This window comes from Chrysemys picta, chromosome 5 (assembly GCF_011386835.1).
Source record: "Chrysemys picta bellii isolate R12L10 chromosome 5, ASM1138683v2, whole genome shotgun sequence".
NCBI classification, from domain to species: Eukaryota; Metazoa; Chordata; order Testudines; family Emydidae; genus Chrysemys; species Chrysemys picta.
Window position 1 is genome coordinate 97,819,385 of NC_088795.1, and position 24,412 is coordinate 97,843,796.

Sequence of the window (24,412 nt, forward strand, 5' to 3'; positions counted from 1 at the left end):
TTTCAGAGTAGTATGCACCTTAAGATGATGTGCTTAAGTTTCTCTATAAACTAGATAAGGGAACATTTCAGTACATTTCTAATATTTACTAATCTTTGGGGATGTTTCAGGAACACAATATACAAACTCCCCTTATAGATTACTGACTCCCATTCATGATGGTCCAGCATACATGTCACTTGTGATATCACATACACCACTGAAGAGTAACGGCCAGAGGCAATGTTCAGATCCTTGCCCCTCCCTTCCAGGTTTTTACAATTTTTGTTTTTCTTCAGTAACAGTACTTTATAGTGCTTTATGGGAGAGAGTTGGGGAGAGAGAGAAGAGAAGATAAATAGGATTTGCATTAATCAGAGTCAAATTCCAGTGCTCTTCCTGGATGATTAGGTCATCAGCAGAGTGCATGCTGGGATATGGAGAAGCAGACTCGCAGAAAAGACTCAAAAGTAAACCATGTAGAATGTGGCAAAGTGTCCCTCATTAGTTATTTGGGAAACTACCCACAAAGTTGTAACATTTTACAAATATGTGCAATTAACTTTAAAAATATCACTTTTTATTAAACACATTTCTAATTATCAGTCTTAAGTGTATACTACAAATCTAATTAGTACTACAGTGGGAGACAGCCAGATAAAAATCAAGTCTTCCCTTTAGATTAAGCATTAATAGGTTATAAACAAATGACTGATGAGAAGAGAAAGAATAGGAATTATAGGCAAGGGTACTAACAGACCCTTCATTCCCAACTATGTAACAAAGTCATCCATTACATACATTACAGTACATAAAGCCTCATCTCTAAAAACTCAACTTTGGAATGTCATTTTATTTAAAATGCACAGCATGCAGTGTTTTGCAATTGTCAAAAGGCATGCTATTTTAAATTCTCATAATTCACTGGCAAATGACATTTTACATTTAAAAAAAATACTATTACAAAGCATTTAATCAAATCTTGACATTTTGGTCTCCACTATTATTATTTGCTGCAATGCATATGATTTAATCTTAACAAATTGATTTTGATGACTTGCGTTCCCTATCAACATTTCTGCCCTCAGTATGTCAGTCACTGGACTACTCAGCAACAGAATCATCAAGATGCTCTTATTGCCACCTCTCTCCCATGAGCAATTTTCATGTTACTGAAACGTTTTAAAGTGCATAAAGGATTTTTCCTGGAGAAAGATTTATCGGTAATTATTCCATTAATATTTCAATTACTAGATTTGCATTATTTGTACTCACTTAGCCTTTATTAAAAGATTATTTCTTACAGAGTCTGCTATGACTTGGATACTTATTGCAGAAAGCCTTATTCTAGAAACCCATTTTGTAAAACACTAGAATTGCGCATTTCAAACACGTAAATTCTATGCACTCACTTTTGGGATTACTGACAGCCATGACACATTTCAGCACAATTGTTTTACTTCCCCCACACAAAAAGGTTTTTCTGAAAAACACCCAAAAAGCTATCTACAATTCAGATTCATACAAGTAGTGCCTGTGTAAATAAATTAGTATCATCTTCACATCTGTTTAATTATAAATATTTCTAGAATATGTTAAAACTTCTACACACCTCTTGCTTTTGCTAGCAAAGATCATTCGCAGAATATTGCTTCTTAAAAATATAAAAAGCCAAATGAAAAATAACAGAAAACTACTAAGTAAATCATTCTCCATGTTATATCCTCCAACATTAGCAAGTTAAAGCAACAAAAAGGCATATGGGTGGGAAAAAATCTGAAGAGAAAAAACCTAAACACAAGGCATAGGCCAAGATACTCTATAAAAAAAAGTTTGTTGAGGTTTCTACATCCTGCGCAGTAACTCAACGTACTCTAGGCCAAGCCCAAAGCCAACTGCATTCAAAAGACTGATTTGTTGCAACACTGGCAGAAGCAAGTTTCCAAATCATGACACTCGAGAAAAGGGCTGTTCTTTTTGGAGGAACTGATCTCAGAGGAAAAAAAGAGACCATATAGCTAGAATATAACAACTGGTTCAAGATTGGCAGGTAGAACAAATGAAACAAAGCCTGTTCTAGCATTAAACATCTGTATCTTGCAAATACCTCCAATGACTTCTAGAAGGAAGTAGTTAAATGAGTGCAAACTGATGTGCAAGTTGACAAAAAATTGAAATGGGGAAAGTATCTTCTGTGTATTTTCAGGCATTAACATTTGCCTTATAGAAACTAAAAGATTTAAGTTCCAATTCCCAAATAAATTCACCTCCAACAGTCTCATGTAGAAATTATGCTAAGTAGCTTTTGTTGAACTGATCTTCTATACAAAGTTGTTGACTCTGAATCTAAAGCTGTTTTGGAAACTGACTCAGTAACAACAGTTCAGGAAGCCTACAGCATGAAGTAAATGAGGTATGGTATTGAAGTGACTGCAGTTTCAATAGCTGTTCCATCTCTGTGCAAACTTGTTTCCAAAAGAGAGTACTCCAAGGATTTTTTCTGTCAAATCTACAATATTTCCAAATCTACATGTCGAACATCAGGATTGCGTTGCTGAAACAAAAAAACAAAATTTTATTAATAAACATAGACAATCAAATGTATCACACTGATGCTGACGACAAGATCTGCCACAACGTTGGCAACAGGATAACAAATCCCTAATCGTGGTAATATAGCAATTGTTTTAAAACGAAGACTAACTAATACATTTAACCCATGCTTTAGGTAGGGCTAAAGAATTTGTCCACCAAGGAATATTTATCAGCGTGTACTAGAATGGGGATAACTTCATAGCTAAATTAGTTCTAATGCTTTCAAAAGTATGAAGCAGCTCATGATTTAAAAAACATAATTGGTTAAAGGTAAAAATGTCCAAATGAAATAAAAAAAAAGTTACATTCTACATAGAAGAGACACTTTCCTGAATGCCAAAAGTGCATGAAAAGAACTGATCTATGCTATTAAAATGACTTGTAAGACCTAATATACTGACCAAGTTTCTATTAAGGAAATATACAACTTCAGACACTGAAAATATTATGTGGTTTGCATAACAGGTGATGTTTGCTTCAAGTGACTTGCTTCACCAACATTTCTACAGGTGACTTTAAATTAGGTAAAGCTTTTTCAATAGCAACACAATTATTGAAATCCCTATATACACTGAAAATAGGATTAATGTTTTGAAATTTATTATTCTTAATTGAGCCTGCTGTTCAAAAATCTGAGGGCTGGCAAGCAAATCCAACTATAGTCAAAACACTGATTTTGATTTTCAATAGCACCACTCTGGGAAGATAAAACTAAAATTACTTAGAATGGTTCTCAAAAATCCTACACACACTAGAACATGCTCTTGAACAGCACCTTCTGATGAAGGGAAAAGGCAGTCACAAAGGCACAACATTTATCTGGCACACTATGGTTATGATCATGACTCTGTGCTCCCCTTGGAAAATACCATGGAATTTACTTATGTCTGTGGATATATTTGTCTGCCCAAATGCCTCACATCTTCAGACAAAGGAAATGCTTAACTACTGCAAAAGCAGGAAAATAAATTCTTCAGCAGAAAGGAAAAACGTTTTTAAAAAAATCATACCTTACGAAATGGATATGTTCTGTATTAGAAGTTCCCTTTGGGGCTTTTCATAAATTTGTAATATAAACAGCTTCCCCATTTATTTCATGCAGACAAATATGATTTATTTGTACATATTATTCCTTCTGCTGCTTAGTCACCAAGGACATAAAACAGATACCCTGTCCACCTTTTCATCCTAGGAGGAACAGACAACTCTGTTCTTCCCAGCACCAGCATTTTCCCAGATTGTGAGATGTAACAGAATGTAAAGCAAGAAAACCAGACTGCAAAAACAGAACCGAATGTTGAACATCTGCTGCTTCCCAGACCTCTCCAATCCACTTATACTTTCAGGAATTCCCAGCATCTGCTAAAACTAGGTGAGATCACACATCAGCACATAAACTATCAATACAAAACCAGAGTCACAACACAACTGTCTGACTAGATCTCTGTCCAGCCCAATAACACCATTCTAGAATTTGAAATCAGAAAGGCAAAGGCCCTTATGATGAATCTATCCATTTATAAAGTTATGGTTTGGTATAATGGACAGACCACAAACTAAACAAAAATAAAAGCATGCCACACCTACCCACCATAACTTCTCAGGTAAAGTTTTAGTAGCCACAATGTAACAAGGATGACACGCCTTTGCTGTTACAATTGAAAGAGAACTTTAAATCCTAAACTGAAAAAAGGATGGCTGCTTGTTTGTGTCTCTATTAAAGTTGTGTCACATGGTAGAGCAGTAGTCGCAATGAGAGATATTGTTTTGCAAAGAGCAAAACAAAAAATAAGAGGTAAAGTAAGTGGAGCCCTCTTCATATGCAATTACATCACTTTTGACACAACATTAAGTGGATGGTTAAAAACCATTTAAAAGTTGCTTCTCATTACAGCTGATGTAGAGTTCAAGGGCCTATAAATGACATTTTGAGACAACTGTGCCATTTTTCAGAGAACACAAACAGGTAATATTCCATGGGAGTTGTAATCAATAAGTAGTAATGATCTTAGAAAGGCAAGTGACTTTGACAGAGACAAAACAAACCACCATACAAGCCATACATGTCAAGCAGACCCAGGGCAAGACAAATACTTGTTTTCAAGGTCAGATTTGTTCAGTGAAACTTAACTGAAGTTTGTCCCTGCTTTTCTTAAAGGTACAAAGCTAAATATCAGCAAAATAGGAGCATTCAGATTGATTAATTATTTTAACCAACTGAATATTACCTTTAGCTCCTTTTCAAGCCGGTCTACTTCAGCTCCCAGTGTGTCAATGATATTCTCTCCATGTTTAAGCATGAAGGCTTCTAATTCCTCAAGAGTTTTCACCTGCTGAATTTCCTGGCAAGAAAAGAAATTTGAGAGGTTGGAGGGGAAGGTAAAAAAACAAAAAAGAAAAACAAGCAACTGTCAATTTTTAAACATTTTCATGTTTCCTAATGGGCAACCATTTGCCAAGGAACTGGAAAAGGCTGGGCTTCTTTATTATTCCTGACTTTTCAGGGCAGTGAGGACGAAGGACATGAAGAATGTAAAATATAGATGGGGAGGAAGATGGGCTGGCAATAAACCTGCAATATGTACATACACATTTTCACTTTTTCCTTTATTCACAAACTAGGTTTAAAGAACTGCACTTTGTCTTTCCAAAAAGTCCTCTCTTCAAAAAGTTGGTAAACGTCTCAGTTTTCTCCTAACAGCTTCTCTCTTCTTGTTCTCTCCGCTCATTCTCTCTCAAAAACATAAGGCCAGAACGGACCACCTTTTGCATAACACAGGCTACAGAACTTACCCAACATCTTCCCTGTTTGAATTACAGCAGGTCTTTTAGAAAAACATCCATTCTTGATTTAAAAATGGACACTGATGGAGAATCCACCACAACCCTTGGTAAATTGTTCAAATGGTTGTTTACTTTCACTGTTAAAAATTTACACCTTATTTCCAGTCTGAATTTGTCTACCTTCAACTTCCAGCCACTGGATCTTGCGATACTCTTGTCTGCCAGACTGAAGAGCTCATTCCCCATGTAGGTATTTATAAACTGTGATCAAGACTTAGCCATTTCTCTGTTAAGCTAAAGTAGACAGACTACTCTAGGAGCTCAAACACAGAAGCCAGGTTCTCCAATCCTTTCATCATTCTTGTGACTCTTCTCTGAATCCTCTTCAATTTATCAACATCCCTTCTAGATTTATGCACACCAAAACTTGCCACACATTCCAGTAGTGGTCACACCAGTGCCAAATATAGCAGTAGTATAACCTCCTTACTCTTATTGTACATTCCCCTGTTTATACATCCAAGGATTGCATTAGCCCAGGGGTGGGCAAACTTTTTTGGCCCGAGGGTCACATCTGGGTATGGAAATTGTATGGCGGGCCATGAATGCTTGCAAAATTGGGGTTGGGGTGTGGGAGGGGGTTCGGGCTCTGGCTGGGGGTTCAGGCTCTAGGGTGGGGCCAAAAATGAGGCATTCAGGGTGCAGGAGGGGGCTTCGGCATAGGGTTGGGGTGTGGTGAGGGCTCTGGCTGGAGGTAAGGGCTCTGGGGTAGGGCTGGGGATGAGGGATTTGGGGTGCAGGAGGATGCTCCAGGCTGGGACCAAGGGGTTTGGAAGGCAAGAGGGGGATCAGGGCTGGGGCAGGGGGTTGGGGCACGGGGGAGCAAGGGCTCTGGGGTGGAGCCAGAAATGAGGAGTTCAGGGTGTGGGAGGGGGCTCCAGGCTGGGGCAGGACATGGGGGGTGGTGGGGGAAGTGTGAGGGCTCCGGCTGGGGTGCAGGCTCTGGAATGGGGCTGGGGATGAGAAGTTTGGGGTGCAGGAGGGTGCTCCAGGCTGGGACCAAGGGATGCAGGAGGGGCTCAGGGGTGCAGGCTCCGGGCAGCTCCTAGAAGGAGCGGCATGTCCCCCCTCCAGCTCCCACGCGGAAGCGCGGGCAGGCAGCTTGTCATGCTGCCCCATGCGCAGGCGCTGCCCCTGCAGCTATTGGCCACAGTTCCTGGCCAATGGGAGCTACAGGGGTGGCGCTTGGGGTGGGGGCGGCACACGGAGCCCCCTGGCTGCCCTTAAACGTAGGAGCCGGAGGGGGGACATGCCGCTACTTATGGAAGCTGCAGGGAGCCGCGGCGCGCATGCACGGAGCAGCTGGAACTCTAGGGCCGGATTAAATCGGCTGGCGGGCTGGATGTGGCCCGTGGGCCATAGTTTGCCCACCGTTGCATTAGCCCTTTTGGCCACAGCATTCCACTGGGAGCTCACACTCAGCTGATTATGCACCATGACTCCAAGTCTTTTTCAATCACTGTTTCCCAGACTAGTGTCTCCCATCCTGTAAGTATGATTTACATTGTTCCTAAGTTCACATTTGGGTGTATTAAAATACATATTTATTTGCTTGCACACAGCTTATCAAGCAATCCAGATAATTCTGTATCAGTGACCCATCCTCTTTGTTATTTACCAATCCCCCAACCTAAGTGTCATCAGTGATTATTTTATTTTCTGCCATGTCATTGATAAAAATGTTAAAGAGCACAGGGCCAAGAACCAATCCCTGAAGTAGTCCACTAGAAACATACCAACTTGAAGATAGTTCCCCATTTACAATTACACTGAGACCTATCAGACAGTTTTTAATACTTTTAATATGTACTATGTTAATTTTTTAATAGTTCAAGATTTTTAATCAAAATGCCAAGTCAACTCCCAACAGAAGTCTAAATAAATTATATCGTCACTTTTACCTTTATCAACCCAACTTGTAATCTTACTCAAAGAAGTAATAAGTTAGTTTGACTGGATCTGTTTTCCATAAATCCATGTTGATTAACCATGATATTCGCCTCCTTTCATTCTTGATTAATTAAGTCCCATATCAGCTGTTCCATTATTTTGTTTGGGATCAATGTCAGATTGACAGGCCTATAATTAGCCTGGTTGTCCCATTTACCCCTTTTAAATATTGGCACATTTCTTCTAGAACTTCCATGGTGTCCCAAGACTTATTGAAAATTCATATTAATGGTCCCAGCAAGCACCTCGGCCAGCACTTTTAAAACTCTTGGATGCAAGTTATCCAGACCTGCTGATTTAAAAATGTGTAACTTTAGTGGTAGCTTTCAGAGTAGCAGCCGTGTTAGTCTGTATCCGCAAAAAGAAGAACAGGAGGACTTGTGGCACCTTAGAGACTAACAAATTTATTAGAGCATAAGCTTTCGTGGACTACAGCCCACTTCTTCGGATGCATATCCGAAGAAGTGGGCTCTAGTCCACGAAAGCTTATGCTCTAATAAATTTGTTAGTCTCTAAGGTGCCACAAGTCCTCCTGTTCTTCTTTTTTTAGTGGTAGCTGTATAATGTATCGCATCGCAGGTAGCAAAGTAAATGTAGTAATACCTAAAGATTCACTATGCAGCCTGCAGGAAATACTCATCCTTGGCCCCCAGAAAGAGCCAAGTAAAACAGCTGTGAACTGAGGCTAGGAGAAGCCAACAATGTACCAAACAGAAGGAAAGAGGTTAAGGAAAACAGGATGCAACGCTCTCTATAGAAGTACTAGGCAGACCTCTTCTATAGAGAGGAATTTTTCACCAAATAATAAAACCCAAGCTAACAGATGCATAAGAACTATAGATGGTATCCCAGTACTAACATGAGTTTTTCTTGGCTGTCTCATATCCAAGGACAGAGCTGGCTAGATGTTTCTTAACTTGTAATATCACAGCCATAGGCAATAAGGCTGCAGTACATTTAAGACACAAATATTGCATCACTAATATAGACATAGCACAGTATAAGATCAACAGTACTCCTTGGATACAAAGCAAGAAGACTATTTAAGTCAAATTAAACGTTTCCTGCAATATCAATAAAAACATATGTTAGTCTCTAAAAATCAAGTGGAAGGAGAGAAATAATGTGCTCTACGATCACAAACCAGACTTGAAAGCATGCCACTCTGGTTCTGATCTGAACCTGCTTCGTTTGCAAGACCTACAATGATCAGTTTTTGGATGAGAAATTTCCAGAGAAAATCCCAGTGTGTTGCAGAAGTGGTGTTGGCATTGTCACAGGGTGAGCTTGGCCTCGCTTCATCTCCCTGGTCTTCCTCTGAATCAGGGTAGTTCTTAGAAAAAGCATTTCAGAGTAAGGAGCTGGGAATCATACTGGAAAATCTAGGCAGAACAACAACTTGTGAATGTTGGGCAATATCCTGATTATTTAAAATTAGCCTTGTAATTTGACCTAGATAAGATTTTTTTTTTTTTTTACACTTCTTGTACTACGAAGGTTTTGTAGTGTTGCTATACACTACTGCTATTTGAGCCCAGAGGTGGAGACTGATGGTATGATCTCTGTGTATACTTTGTATCAGTGTGTTAAATATGTAAGGCCATCTGGGATCCTTCAGGATGAGGAGCTATATAAATGCAAAACAATATACCCTATCTACTTGCAAATTTTTCTTTTAATATGCTTGATAATGGGAAAGAAAAAAATGCTGGAAGTAACAATATTGCTTTATTAAACATACTTGTAGCAGCTGTTCAATGTCTTGCTTTTCCAGGTAAGAACGAGTCACAACCCGTCCATCAAAGTCTACTTCTGCCTTGAATCTCACTTTGCTCAATCCCATGTCTGTGGCTTTAACATCATGAATTGCTCTGAAATAGATAATTTTTAGAAATGTGGAAAAATGTAAAGCAAAACAATTGGCTGATCTGAATTCTGGTATTCACTATAAATTGTCACAGTTCAAAGATTTTTTAATTATGTAGGGGCACTGTTCCCTTTTGTCCTGCATTAGAGCCTCTGAATATTTTCAAATCAAACTCTCATTACTACATATTCCCTGTTTAGTACTGATTTAAATACAGTTTAAATCTATCAAGTTTTACAAATATGACCGCTGAGCCTGCAACAGTGCATCAAGTCATTTGTGAGAGGGATAAAATGGCTGAGAACTGATTACAGGAGCATTCGAATCTGACCTGGTGGCTAGTTTATTTTTTCCCTTTGTGGTTAACAGATAACTGTAGAGCCCAGAAAATTTCCTATCTGTAATTACCATTCTCTGATAAGTTAATAGATAACTACTCCTAGAGCAATGTTCAAAGTGAAAGCTCCAAGTTATCTACTACAGCAAGGGAGTTGTGTTTTTTACTTTTGGAGGGTTTCTGCACCACTGCATGCATGCAGAAACATGTGTCCCCCGTCCCCCCCCAGAGTCTCTTTGCTTTCCCGCAGAAAAATAGTTTTTGTGGGGAAGCAAAGAAAAGCTGCACCAGTGCTCGTTCACTCCTCCCTGGAGGGGGGGAACAGGAGGTCTGGGGATGCCCGGCTGGATGGGGAGGACGAGGACAATGGAGTTCCCCGTCCCCTGCATGGAACAGCTGGGGCTGGGTCAGATCAACCCCCAGAAACGTCGGAGGGGTGGGGGTAGATGCATGGGGGTTGGGCGGACAGGGAGAGCAGCTCCCATACAGTGATCCTGCCCCCCACTTCCTGGCCCCATCACTCCTCACCTATGAGGGCAGTGGGTCACTGTACATGGAGCTGCTCCCCCTGTCCGCCCAACCCCCATGCATCTGGACACACATCACCGCACTCAGAAGCTCCCCACCCCAACCCCACCACATTGGGAGCCCCTTGCATCCAGAACCCCTCCATCAAGCCCCCTGCCAACCCCTCCCAAGCTTTACCCCCTGCATTAGAAGCCCCCACACCACTGAGCTCCAACCAACTGCACCCTGCCCCCCACCTCATCCCCCCCACTGAGCCCTAATCACCTTCATTTAGACTCCCCTGCAGATCCAATTCCCCCCTGCACCCAGAACACCCCCAATGAGCCCCCCTATGGATCCAGATTCCTCCCCACCCCCAACCCCACTGAGCTGCCCACACCCAGATTGCGCCACACAGAACTCTGGTACTCTTGAGGGAATTCTACAACAGCAATTAAAAATTCTGTGCCAAAAAATTAAAAATTCCGCAAATTTTATTTGTCAAAATAACACCATAACACAATATTATAATTACACCATTTTCAATTATTTTAGTAATTTATTTCAAAATACTTGTCAGCAAATAATTGAAAATGGAGTAATTATAATATTGTGTTATGGTGTTATTTTGACAAATAAAATATGCAGAATTTTAAAATATTGTGTGTAGAATTTTTAATTTTTTGACGCAGTATTCCTTCAGGAGTAGCGTTTGCTCCTGTCCTGGAACTTAAGTGATCCTAGTGGCTCAATCACCAGTTCCTTTAGAGCAAGTTAGAAACTCATACATGCACGTATTTTAAAAATATGACAAACTGGTTGGGGGAAGAAAAAACGGTTACTCACCTTCTCATAACTGTTGTTCTTCGAGATGTGTTATTCATGTCCATTCCAATCAGGTGTCAGAACGTGTACAATGGCTGAAAGATTTTTCCCTTAGCAGCATCCGTCGGGTCGGCCTGGGTGCTCCCTAGAGTCATGCCTTCATGGCACCTAATATATAGCCCTGTCGACCCACCACCCCTTCAGTTCCTTCTTAACAGCTACTCCGATAGAGGGGTAGGAGAATGGATATTGGAATGGACATGAACAACACATCTCGAAGAACAACAGTTACGAGAAGGTGAGGAACTGTTTTTTCTTTGAGTGCTTGTTCATGTCAATTCTAATCAGGTGACTCCCAAGCAAAATTAGGAGTTGGGGTCGGAGTTGTCCACTGACTGAAGTACTGCTCTACCAAAGCCGCATCATCTCTGGCCTGCCTAGTAATTGCATAGTGTGCGGCGAAAGTGTGTACTGATGACCACGTCGCCGCCCTGCAGATTTCCTGGGTGGGGACTTGAGCCAGGAAAGCTGTTGATGAAGCTTGCGCCCTTGTAGAGTGCGCCGTTATGGGGGGGGGGGGGGGGGGCGGCGCTGTAATTCCTGCTAGACTGCAGCACTCGGTAATGCAGGCCACAATCCATGATGAAATGCACTGTGTCAAAACAGGCTGACCCTTCATCCTATCCGCTACTGTGACAAAGAGCTGTACCGACTTCCTGAATGGTTTTGTCCTCTCGATGTAAAAGGCCAGCGCTCTGCGGACATCAAGAGTGTGTAGCCACTGCTCCCTGCTACTCACATGAGGCTTGGGGTAGAAAACCGGGAGGAAAATGTCCTGGTTGATGTGGAACTGCGATACTACCTTCGGGAGGAAGGCCGGATGGGCCTAAGCTGAACCTTGTCCTTAAAAATCCATGATGTGGGGCGGCTTGGACATTAGAGCCCTAAGCTCAGACACCCTCCAGGCTGACGTTATCGCCACCAGGAACGCAACCTTGTAGGAAAGGTAGAGCAGGGAGCATGTTGCTAGAGGCACAAAGGGGTGCCCCATGAGCCTAGAGAGGACCAAGTTAAGGTCCCAAACAGGAACCAGTTGGCGGCTGTGCAGGTACAACCTGTCGAGGCCCTTCAGGAAGCGACCAACCAGGGGGTTAGTGAAAACCGATCGGCCCTATACCCCCGGATGGAAAGCCGAGATGGCAGCCAGGTGTACTCTTATAGAAGACAAAGAGACCTTCCTGCTTTAGGTGGAAAAGGTAATCCAAGATCTGGGGCACTGAGGCCAGCACCGGGAGAAAGTCGCGCTGAGCTGACCAGATTGAAAAATCTCTTCCACTTGGCCAGGTACGTGGCCCTAGTGGAGGGTTTCCTACTGCCTAAGACAGCCTGTCTGACTTGTTCTGAACGGGAGAGCTCGAACAGATTCAGCCATGGAGCCTCCATGCTGTGAGATGCAGCGACTGGAGGTTCGGGTGCTGGAGCCGTGATCCTGTGTGAGAAGGTCTGGGAAGAGCGGCAAGGTAATCAGGGCTCCCACGGACATGTCTAGGAGAGACATGTACCAATGCTGGCGGGGCCAGGTTGGTGCTAGGAGAATGACCCGAGCCCGGTCTCTGCGGATCTTGAGCAGGACCTTGTGGACGAGCGCTATGGGTGGGAAGGTGTACAGAAGTGGTCCCCCCCAGTGGAGGAGGAACGTGTCTGCTGTGGAGCCCGGACTGTGATTCTGGAAGGAGCAGAACTGCTGACACTTCCTGTTATGTCGCATGGCAAAGAGGTCGACCATAGACAACCCCACGTCTGGAAGAGCGAAGCTGTGACATCTGGGCAAAGGGACCACTCGTGCCTGTGAAAAGTCCTGCTGAGGCGGTCCGCCAGCTCGTTCTGGAACCCTGGAAGGTACGATGCCTGCAGATCGACTAAGTGCTCTATACAAAAGTCCCATAACTGGAGGGCTTCCTGGCACAGGGGAGAGGAGCGTGCACCCCGTTAGTTGATACAGAACATTGCGGTCATATTGTCCATCATGACCGATACGCGTCGACCTGCTAGATATGGGCAGAATGACAGACATGCTAGGCGCACCGCCCTGAGCTCCCTGACATTGATATGAAGACTGCGATCTGTCTGTGACCAGAGGCCCTGAGTCCTGTGGTCCTCCAGATGAGCTCCCCACCCCAAATCTGATGCATCCGTCACTAGCGTTAGGGATGGTTGTGGGACAGCAAAGGGGACTCCTGAACACACCTGCTGAGCGTCCATCCAGCACAGGAGCAAGTTGAGGATGGGGCGAGGCAGGGTCACAATCCTGTCCACGCTATCCCTGGCAGGTCTGTACACTGACGCAAGCCACAACTGAAGCGGTCGAAGTCGGAGTCTGGCGTGCCGAAGCATGCACGTACAGTCTGCCATGTAGCCAAGAAGTTTGAGACAATTTCTCGCAGTGGTGGTGGGGAACTTCCTGAGTCCCTGTATCATGGTGTCGTGGGCCTGGAATCTCGCCCGTGGGAGGAACGCTTTGGCCTGGGTTGAGTCCAGAACCACCCCTATGAACTATATCCTCTGATGGGGGACAGAGTTGATTTCGCCTCGTTCAGTAGCAGGCCCAGATTCTCGAAGGTGTCTCTGATGAATGCCACCTGAGCTTCCACTTGAGCCCTGGATCAGCCTTTGATCAGCCAATCATCGAGGTACGGGAACGCCTGTACCTGGTGTCTCCGTAGAAAGGTGGCGACAACTGCCATGCACTTGGTGAAGACTCGAGAAGACTTGGAAACCTTGTCTCTCCCGCTGGTTAGTCGCATCGATGACCAGCGAATCTGGAGGCGGATGGGAGTAGAGATGCTCAAAGCCTCTGGAGGGGACAAAATACCGCTGCTCATTATGTTTGGCAGTGGGTGGCAGGGATGCCAGTGTCTGCCATAAGGTCTTTGTGGTGTCCATCACCATCTTTATGAGGGGTAACGCTACCCGTGCAGGCCCCAATGGTGCTAGGATGTCCACCATGGGATTCGTGTCCTCTATGACCTCCTCGGCTTTGATGCCCAGATCTTGGGCAGCCCTGCATAGCAACTGCTGTAGGACTCTGTTATGCTCTAATGCAGTAGCTACGGTCATCCCTGCCAACGCTTCGTCCGGCGAGGAGGAAGAATGTGCAGGTAGTGGAAGCTCCCTACTGTCTGCCCCGGACGGGTCACGTGACTCCTGGGGCAGCGTTGGAAGAGGTGGTGCCAATGACAGTGCCGGGACCATAGGCGTTGTACCCAACGTCGGAGTCAGCATCAGTCTCTCTGGAGGTAGCTGCATCGACACGCTCACAGGAGCCGCCGGGGTCAGGGAGCCCAGTGCCAACATCAGCACCGGGGCCGTAGGTGCCTGCATTGAGGTCGACATCGACAACGGTGCAGGCATGGGAGATGGGTGTGTCGACGTCATTAAGGTCGGTGCCAAAGTCAGAGCAGAGCATGGTGCCGGAGGCAAAGGCATCGGGACCGTAGGCACCGGGGGAGGATGCGCAGCGGAAGGCGGCACGAAAGTGGCAGAGGCCACTGAAGACATCGCTGAGCGTGGGCCCTGGGTTCCTCCCTGGCCCTGGTGATAAGACCAGGGAGACCAGAAGGGCCACTGAGGTGGGTTCTGCCACTGCGGAGACCATGCCTGCTGCTCCCTTCTGTCTCTGCCCAACCTCGCTCTACGGTTTCTGCTCCTACTTGAGCGACAGAAGGCGGGCTCCGACTCTGAGGTCTCAGACACTGAAGACCACGGAGGAGCCGATCCTCAGTGCCTCAAAAGTCAAGAGCTCGGGGAGTGGGAAGGCTCTTTGTCGGAGTGTGTAGGCAGCGAAGGGGAGCGCCTCGACATCATAGCCGGCTTTCCCTTAGAATGCACCAGAGGACGGGGCTCCATCAGTGCTGAGGGTTCCTCCCTGGCAGGCAAGAATGGTGCCGTCAGGTGGAGGAGATCTCTAGCAGCTTCCAGCGTGGACGGGAGCTGAAGCTGCTGCATAGGCACCAGTGATCAAGGTGGGAGTGGACTCGACTGCCTCACCTGGACAGGAGTCGACATGGCCCCGGAAGGAGATGCCGAGGAGTGGCCCACCTGGGGCTTTTTCTTCTTTTGCGGTATCCGCGAGTGGAAGTGGTGCCTACTATCAGATGGGCCCCATGAAGAGCCGTGGCGGTGCCAAGCGTCCCTGGAAGAGTCCTCCCTCGGCGCCGAAGTCGCCAGGGCACTCTGTGTCGAGGACGCCGCCGTAGGGGTCGGGTCTCTCGAGCCCGGGTCGGAGTGGGGGCGTAAGGCTGCCTCCAGGAGGATCACCTTCAGCCGCTGTTCCCTTTCTTTAAGTGTTCTCGGTCGGAACTCACGGCAGATCTTACAATGATCTTTCTGATGGGTCTCCCACAGGCACCAAAGACACAACGAGTGCGGGTCACTCTTCAGCATGTGCTTGGCGCAAGCCACGCAGTTCTTAAAGCCTGGGGACCGCGATATGCCACAGCGCTGCGTCCAGAGTGGGGGGAAACCCCCAACTACTAACTAGACTAACTATTAACTGGAGTACTACTAACAACTAACTATATACATGGAATAGAGAAGAAAACTTGCTGAGCAAGAGCCAAGGGAAGTTCCAGCCACCGTCACTGGCGGTAAGAAGGAACTGAGGTGGCGGGTTGGCTGGGCTCTATATTAGGCGCCTGCCATGAAGGCACGACTCCAGGGGGCGCCCAGGCCAACCCGACGGATGCTGTTACGGGAAAAATCTTTCAGCCATTGTGCACATGCGCGCACACGCACACCTGATTGGAATCAACATGAACAAGCACTCGAAGAAGTAGTAGTGATCTATGACAACTTAGGTCTTCAATGAACAGCAATAGCAGATAAGTCACTTCCTCTCCTTGACTGCTACCACTTAAAACACCTTCACTTTTGGAGAATAAAGGACAGATTCTCCCCTGTGCCAAGTTATATTTGATGCAGGAATAAGTGTCCCCCATCCATCAGGGACCTGCTTACTCGTAGATTTTCAAGCTCTCCCCCACCCCCGACATACCTACTCTAATTTACCACAAGGGACTATAATCCCGGTAAGGCCATACACCAGATGAAAGTTGCTATTAGTTGAGCTCTGTCCTGTCCCCACATCAAGCAGACAGGCTACACGGCATGGGTAGGACGGAAATTTGTGGAGGAGAAGGCGCTACCGACTTTATGGCAGTTGAGAGGTTCCAGCTGGAGAAGTGCAACCATACTGCATTACCTTTGCTTCAGAAATGGAGCCAAGAATCTAAAGCTCCAGGGACATGAGGATCCAAATATTTAAAGATTTTATTATGTGGTACGCATTACTCTAGTGAAAAGTTGGTAGCTGAGGTCCGTATGCTCTATTCAAGGCATGCTCAAAACTAATTTTAGGAAGTTCCCATCTGAGCCTTCGTTAGGATCATAATACCAAGCTTGGTCTGCTTTCTTGATAGGCGCATTGACCCAAGCATACTGTGCACGTTACAACTTGTCACAAGCTTATAACTCCATGAAAAAGTGTCCAAAACAATGTCTCTGTCTTTGTTTATACAGTGATGGAATTTTAGAATGGCACAGCTCATGCCAGATAATTTTCTAACACAAAAGGTATTGTGCCCATGAGGTAACTTTTTTGGACCTCACTGTGATGGATAAAAATTCATCACTGGACTGGAAGCTGGTGGTTGCCTAGAGACTGGTGAACATGACCTGATTACATTAAATATGGACAGAGAACAGTCCCAGCCGGAAGTGTGTTTTTTTTTTTTTATATCTATATCTATATCTATACATATACATATATACATACACACACATACATATATACATACACACACATACATATATACATACACACACATACATATATACATACACACACACACACACACAGTGTTTCAAAAGGGCTAATTTCCCAAAGATGAAGAAGATTATAAGCAAAATTGATGAGAACTTTTTTAAGAAGAGTTTATTATATGGACCAAAAAGCCATGATTCCACAATCAGAAAAGAGTCCACCTTTCGCTCAAGTCCATCTGGTTCAGTGGCAAAGTGAAGGACGCAATTAGAAATAAAAAACTCAATATATAACAAATGGCAAAGGGGGGAAAAGAGACAGCAATCAATATAAATCAGAAGTTATGAAGTGCAGAAAATTGATAAGGGAAGCTGAAAACATCAGGGACAAACCCATGGTCAGCGGGGCTAAGGACAATGAGATTTTAAAGTATTAGGAACGTATTGATGGAGACGATAAAACTGTTGATGATGCAGAAAAGGCAGAATTCAATAAATATTTTTGTTTTATATTTAGAAGAAAGCAAGTTATTGTACTCAAATCATGAGGATGTGAAAGTGCTTTCCAGGCAATTAGTAACAGAGAATTATGTTAGATAAAATCCATTAGTATAAATATTTATTAGTCAGCAGGCCCAAATGACTTGCATTCAAATTTCTCAAAAGAGTTGGCTGAAGAGATCTCTGGCCCACTGATGTTAATTTATAATAAGACTTGGAATACTGGGGAAATTCCAGAAGACAAGAAAAGTACTAATGTGTCAATATTCAAAAAGACAAATGGGGTAACAACTATATGCTGATTTGTCTGACATTAATCCCAGGAAATATAATAAAAAAGCTGATACAGGATTCGACTGATAAAGAATTAAAGGCTAAGAATATAATTAACACCATTCAACGTGGTTTTATGAAACATAAATCTTGTAAAAAAATACCTGATTTCATTCTCTGAAGAGATTAACAGTTTGGGTGATAAAGGTAACTGCACAGATGTACAATGCTTAGACTTTTATAAAGTGTTTGACTTAGTACCACATGACATTCTGATTAAATAAATAAGTGGTAAATAATGTTGAGGACAGGGCATTCATACAGAGTGATCTGGACTGCTTGGTAACCTGAGCCCATTCAAACAAAACACATTTTAATACAGCCCGCTGCAAAGCTATAAATCTAGGAACAAGTAACACAGACCATACCTACAGAATGGGGGTCTGTACCATGGAAAGCAGTGACTCTGAACATGACTTAGGGGTCATAGTGGACAAGCAACTCAACATGAGCTCTCAGTGTGATGCTGCGGCAAAAAGGGCTAATGCAATATTTGGATGTATAAACAGGGAATAGCAAGTACTAGTAGGGAGGTGATTTTACCTCTGCTTGTGACACTGGCGAGACCGATACTGGAATACTGCAGACAGTTGTGGTGTCAACATTTTAAAAAGGATGATGAGGGCCTCAAGTAGATAGAGGATGCACAAAAACAATTTGAGGGCTGGAGAAAATACCTTACAGTGAGAGACTTAAAGAGCTCAACCAAGATGAAGATGGAGAGTTGGTAGCTTGATTACAGTGTATAAGCACCTTTACGGGGAGGAAAATACTGAGTATTAAAGAGCTCTTTAAACTAAAGCAAAAAAAAAAAAAACAATGGCTGGAAGCTGAAACCAGACAAATTCATATTAGAAATTAGGCACCTTTAAAAAAAAAAAAAAAAAAAAAAACAGTGAGGGTAATTAACTACTGTACCAAGAGAAGGGGTAGATTCTCTTGAAGTCTTCAAATTGAGACTGAATGCCTTTCTGGGAGATACATTATTAGTCAAATAAGTTATTTGGCTCACTGTAGGAACCACTAGGATAAATAAATAAATAAAAATAATAAATTAATGGAGATATCCTATCTCCTAGAACTGGAAGGAACCTTGAAAGGTCATCAAGTCCAGCCCCCTGCCTTCACTAGGAGTGACCAAGTACTGATTTTGCCCCAGATCCCTAAGTGGCCCCCTCAAGGATTGAACTCACAACCCTGGGTTTAGCAGGCCAATGCTCAAACCACTGAGCTATCCCTCCCCCCATAGACAGGCAGTCAGACTAGATTATCTAATGGTCCCTTCTGGCATAGAACTCTGAGTAATTACAAGGGGGGAGAGGAGGAGAGAGAAGAAGGTGAGGCAGTTGCCAGTGAGCTGTTCGCAGAAGAATAAGCTAACAGAGACACAGACTGGCCCTGTGAAGGGTGTCTGAAGCAGTCAAGCCCTCCTAAACTTCCGGGGGATAGTAAGTCTTGGGCAGGGCTGGCTCTGGCTTTTTTGCTGCCCCAGGCAAAAAAGCCTTCCGCCGCCCCCCCAGCGGGGAGCACGGCAGGGGAGGGTGCTGAGCCCGGCCGGGGCCCCGCTCTCCCCGGCCGGCCGGAGCGCCGGGGGGAGGGCAGCGAGCCCGGCCGCGGCCCCACGCTCCCCGGGTGAGCGCCGCCCCCCTCCAGGTGCCGCCCCAAGCACATGCTTGGTAGGCTGGTGCCTGGAGCCGGCCCTGGTCTTGGGGAAGAAAGATATAGGTGTGGACTGTTTATTGTGCTAAAATCCTTTTTCTCCTATGCTTTGCGGTGTTCTTACCGATAAGATTAAACAATACTTTGTTTTAAGAAACCTCTCTTTTCATCATATTAACCACTAGCTACAGCTCCCAAAGGTAAGACTTAGAGGTGCTGAGTTCTGTGAGACCTGCTGAGAAATCACAATTGGCTCACAGAGACCCAGTCTAAGTGTGGGGGAAATTGCAGGATTCCATATCAGGACAGGTAAAGCCAAGAGGTTTAATATTTAATGTGGGGAGGGTACACTCAGAGACCAGAAAGGGGTCAAAGGTGCTGCTAGCTCTGTAACGGTCACACAACTGATTTTTAACTGTACTGTTAAAACATCTTCCACCACTCATATTAATGTGTGGTTAACAAATGTTTTACAGAGTTAGTACCTGATGTTTGAATTTTCAGACAGGACCTTAGACGGGGGAGAGGTGTTGTAAGTAGGGTTCCCAGATCTCTCTGACAGTGGTTTTCAACCTGTGGTCTGCACACTCCTGGGGGTCCACAGACTATGATTAAGATTTCCAATGGGGTCTTTTTAGGGAAATTTTTTAGGGGTCCACAAATGAAAAAAGGTTGAAAACCACTGCTCTGTGATTACAGCAACCTTCCCGGGGCATATTATTCAAATTTGTTGTTTGCAACCCAAATGATACAGCACTGTACTACAGGAGTACTTGAAATTGAAACTGACTCATCTATTTTTGTTGACCAAAACTGACAGTAATACATAAAGATGAACACCATAAATATTCCAGCTACTAATACACAGAGAAAAAATAGCCATGGGTAAAGGATATTGAAAGCAAGGGTCAGCTATTTTATTAAAAATTAAAGGGATTGAAGTACCAGAATTTTAAGATACTGAAAGAGCAAGGAAATATGACTTTACAGTACGTGACTAATTTTATTTGTGTCCCTTTCGCTCAAAATTCTTGTGCCAACTGCTGTAGTTAATAGTATAGTGCACCACAAAACACATTTGAAGGCTTTATTTCAGCTAAGCTTGAATTCTCTTGTTTGTCAATTCAGTCAATAAAATTTTTAGCACAGGAAACCAAACCAATTTTCTGTCAAAACCCTGATCCTGCCATATTCAGGCTGAAAAATCAATGCAAGAGAGGTATCTCTGCTCCTTTGTTTCCAATTACTTAATTTGGCTTAAAATGCCCTTGAACTATTTTCCTTCGGACAAATACTAGTTTCCTGCTTTTTTGATCTGCTTGATAAGAGACTTTTATATCATGAAGATCTTCATCTTACCTAACGACAGGGTCACTCTCCAGTAACTCAGTAAGTCGCTGTAATTGCTCAGGATTAATGGATCGTCCCAGCAATGCTTCTGTGTTGGTGTAGATGAGAAAAGCTGATACAACTCCCAACAAAGTTCCCACACCTAGCGATCCCAGGCTGTCATAGTAAGGGTTGCCTACACACAGTCAAAAGTTGAAATTAATTTAACAGAATACTTCTAAAAGTGTAAAAACAAAACCTTTGTAATACTGAAAAGCAGACAATACATTATCTCTACACAGGAATTACTGTTTCTTTAGAGTATGTATTGGGAACCCTGTCTTTATTTCTGGTTAAGAAAATAAAACTGAATAAAGAAAATAGAAGATTTAAAGTAAAATGTTTCCTGTCCCAGGTCCTGGAAGCCCCATGTCCCAACCCTCCCTCCCTTACGACTTATGAATTTGTAGACTATTTTGTTAGGTGCTCAGATTCCCGGGCATGGGCATCATGCAAGTAAAAATACCATCAGCATAACCAAAATCTTGACCCACTTTCTGTGCTATGTGATGAGTAAAGCCTTCAAAGGAACAAATATCAAGTTAGCAGTAAGATCCATCAGTTTGGTGGAGAAGAAGGAGAAAAACATTACTCAATCTTTTTATAAAAACAGGAATCTCTCTTATTTGCCTTAAAACATGCAAGTAATACTATAAAACAGGACAGTAGCAGAAATCCATCCTGGAATGCATTACAGTACTTACATAATGGGCACGTTATACATTTATTTATATTCATTTTTCTGTCTGCAATATTATATTTAGGATACAATGTAAAAATATGCAAAGTATCACAAAACATTTTATAGAGGAGTCAAAGATGAAGTAAAGCAAATAAAGCTGCGAGGCAAGTAATTAGTGAAGACCTATAAAGAAAGGTGCCATGTTTATCCAATTCTTACTAAGTCAATTCCAAAAAACCAACACCCTTTAACAGGCAAATAACCCTCATCTCACAGTTATCAAGTCTCTCTGATTCTTGCATGGTGGGGAAGCAAGAGCTACAATGCAGAGAATGCACACACTTCTTAACACAGCTTCGTTCAGAAGCCCTTCTGTGGGGCCACAAAATCTGTTAAACAGATCATTCTGTTTTCCTCATCTACTTTGGCAGATGGGGAGTATTTGGGCTACCATATATCTTTGGGGCTAAAGTCATAACTTCAAAGCTACATCCTGGGAGACGGGAATAGGATTTCCTCCCTAAACCTTCCCTTCATGCAGAGTAAAACAGTGCACAGCCCAGTAACAAGGCTGTGCGCGGCTTCCCAGGATATGAGTTTATGTAACCAGACAAGAGAGAAAGTGATTTACATATTTGACTATGATAGATTCTCTTTTCATAAAAAGATTCAACTACAACTTGGGTTAACTTGAATCCAGTTAAAAGGAAATGACCCATCATACAAACTTTAAAATCTGCAAGTAGTCCCACTGGCTTCAATGCAACTACTGGAGTGAGTAAGAGTGAATGACTCAAGCCCTCATGTCTTCAGAATAGGAAGGCCAATCCATATGATCCTTCAATAGCATTATTAGAATTGTTTCAAGCTATAATCTCAACAATAACAGGGATTTGAAAAAAGGCATTCAAATATCTCCTAATTTCAAATATCTTCAACTCAATATACTTGAAATCAGATTAGAGAGTAATATACAACTGTGGAAGCTCACCACAGTAAAAGCTGCCTCCAAAAGATCTGCAAAGGGGCAGAGAGATTTTCATTAAAATATACTGCTAGAAAATCACTCAGATTCATCAGTTCTGACAGATTTTAATGCAAGCTTTTTTAAAGCAATATGAAATGTAATTGAATGTCATCACAGAGACAAACAGCATTATTGCAGGATGCATGTATGCAGAGTGGTGCCACCAAGATTATAAACTGAAGCTTACGTAGTGCTATCATTAAGGCTACAATTAAGTCACGGGGGTGGCAGAAGTCATGGATTCCGTGACTTCTGCAACTTCTGTGACACTGGAGGCCCCCCACAGCTGACCAGACGCCCTGTAGTGTGAAAAAACTGCTGACTGAATGTGCTACTTAGGGTATACGGAGCATGTTCACATGAACTAAGCATGCTCAGTAACATCTACTGAAGCCAGCAGTGGGGGACCCCTGTAGCAGCCTAGCCTCTGCGGGCAATCCCCACAACTGACCGGCCGCCGGCAGAGACTCCTGTGTGCCCCAGCTGCCATTGCTGGTAGGGCCCCCCACTGCAGCTGCTCTGCCACCGCAAGCAGACGGTCCCCTCCCCCCGCCACAGGCAGAAGGATCCCAGAGCTGCTCAGCAGCCGAGCAGCTGCCCTCCCCACAGCTCCCACACGCCTCTAGCCATGGCAGAGGGACCCTGGAACTGCTCAGCTGCTGCTGGAAGGGGTCCCCCACAACTAGAGTTACCATATTTTGAGTGTCCAAAAAGAGGACACTCCACAGGGCCCCGCCCCCAGCCCCGCCCACGCCCCAACTCCGCCCCCTCCCCTGCTTCCCGCGAACATTTGATTTGCGGGAAGCCTGAAGCAGGTAAGGGGGGGGTGGGAGGAGGAGGTGCGGCCCAGTCTGGCCCCCCCGGCGTCTCCAGCCTGGGTCGGCCCGGCCCCCCGGCCCAGCACCGCCGGCCCGGCCCCCCGGCCCAGCACCGCATGTCCCGATTTTCCTGGACATGTCCGGCTTTTTGGGATTTCCCCCCGGCTGGGGATTTGAAGCCCAAAAAGCCGGACATGTCCGGGAAAATCCAGACGTATGGTAACCCTACCCACAACTCCCCCACCAGCAGCGGGGGGGGAGGGGGGAAGGGGGAGAGGGACAACTCCCCGCCCCCCGTTCCAGCTCCACAGGCAATGGGGACCCTGCAGCTCCCAGCTGCTGCTGGCGGGGCAGGGACAGGGTGCTGGACCCTCCTCCTTCCCCATTTTGTCAGGAATGTATTTAGTAAAAGTCATAGTCACAGGCAAGAAACAAAAAAACACAGAAGCTGTGACCTGTCCCTGACTTTTACTAAAAATATCCATGACAAAAATCGAAGCCTTAGTTATCAAACAGCAGTCATATATCATACAATAGTGTAGTTTATAAAAAACTAATCAACGGATTAAAACATTTAAAATGGTTGACGTCAAAAGTGAAATTTTTCTTTTCTTATCAACTGACTTTGTAGAATTGGGAGATGAGGAGAGTCCCATAATCCAAAGGAAAAAAATTCATAAATTTAAAGCAATTAACAAAGGGAGTCAAAAGGTATAGTCATACCATGCATACAAAACACAAGGATATTCTCTCAAATCAAGTCAGCCTCAATTTAAGATTGAGTTTTACCTGTTAAAGAAGTCAGACCCATGCAAGTAGCAGCTAACGTCACACCCAAAACTGCTGCAGCATCTTCCAACAACACCACATTTGTACTGGGATCACGACTCAGCCTGACTGAATATTTAATAAAAATTACACTAATGTTGAAATCTTAGCTTTGTTACATCATTCACAGAGTTTTGTAAACAGTTCTAATTCTAATAATGTAAAAGATGATACATTTATACATATATAAAAACCTATACTTTATAAGTAAACTCTTCTGTAAGTGTTCATAAATACATATAACAGTAAGAACAAGGAGGAGTCCTTGTGGCACCTTAGAGACTAACAAATTTATTTGGGCATAAGCTTTCGTGGGCTAGAACCCATTTCATCAGATGCATGGAGTGAAAAATACAGGAGCAGGTATAAGTACATGAAAGGATGGGGATGCAGACTAACACGGCTACCACTCTGAAGCATGTAACACAGTGTACACCAATTACGGAAACTA

At 44.0% G+C, this 24,412-nt stretch overlaps 1 protein-coding gene across 3 annotated transcripts in view; it reads right to left on the minus strand.

The window, feature by feature from the left end:
• Positions 1 to 537: 537 nt before the first annotated feature.
• Positions 538 to 24,412, minus strand: part of SLC30A9 (solute carrier family 30 member 9) — a 64,098-nt gene continuing 40,223 nt past the window's right edge. The window contains exons 14-18 of one of the 3 annotated variants that reach the window (XM_005300611.5): positions 23,923 to 24,030; positions 20,577 to 20,742; positions 9,110 to 9,239; positions 4,803 to 4,916; positions 538 to 2,533 (exon numbers count right to left, since the gene is read on the minus strand). In XM_005300611.5, coding sequence (XP_005300668.1) covers positions 2,489 to 2,533; positions 4,803 to 4,916; positions 9,110 to 9,239; positions 20,577 to 20,742; positions 23,923 to 24,030 — 563 coding nt within the window. In that variant the 3' untranslated portion in view covers positions 538 to 2,488. The remainder of the gene's footprint in view (positions 2,534 to 4,802; positions 4,917 to 9,109; positions 9,240 to 20,576; positions 20,743 to 23,922; positions 24,031 to 24,412) is intronic. The other 2 variants (XR_006172528.2, XM_042841786.2) reach the window with 2 other exon arrangements.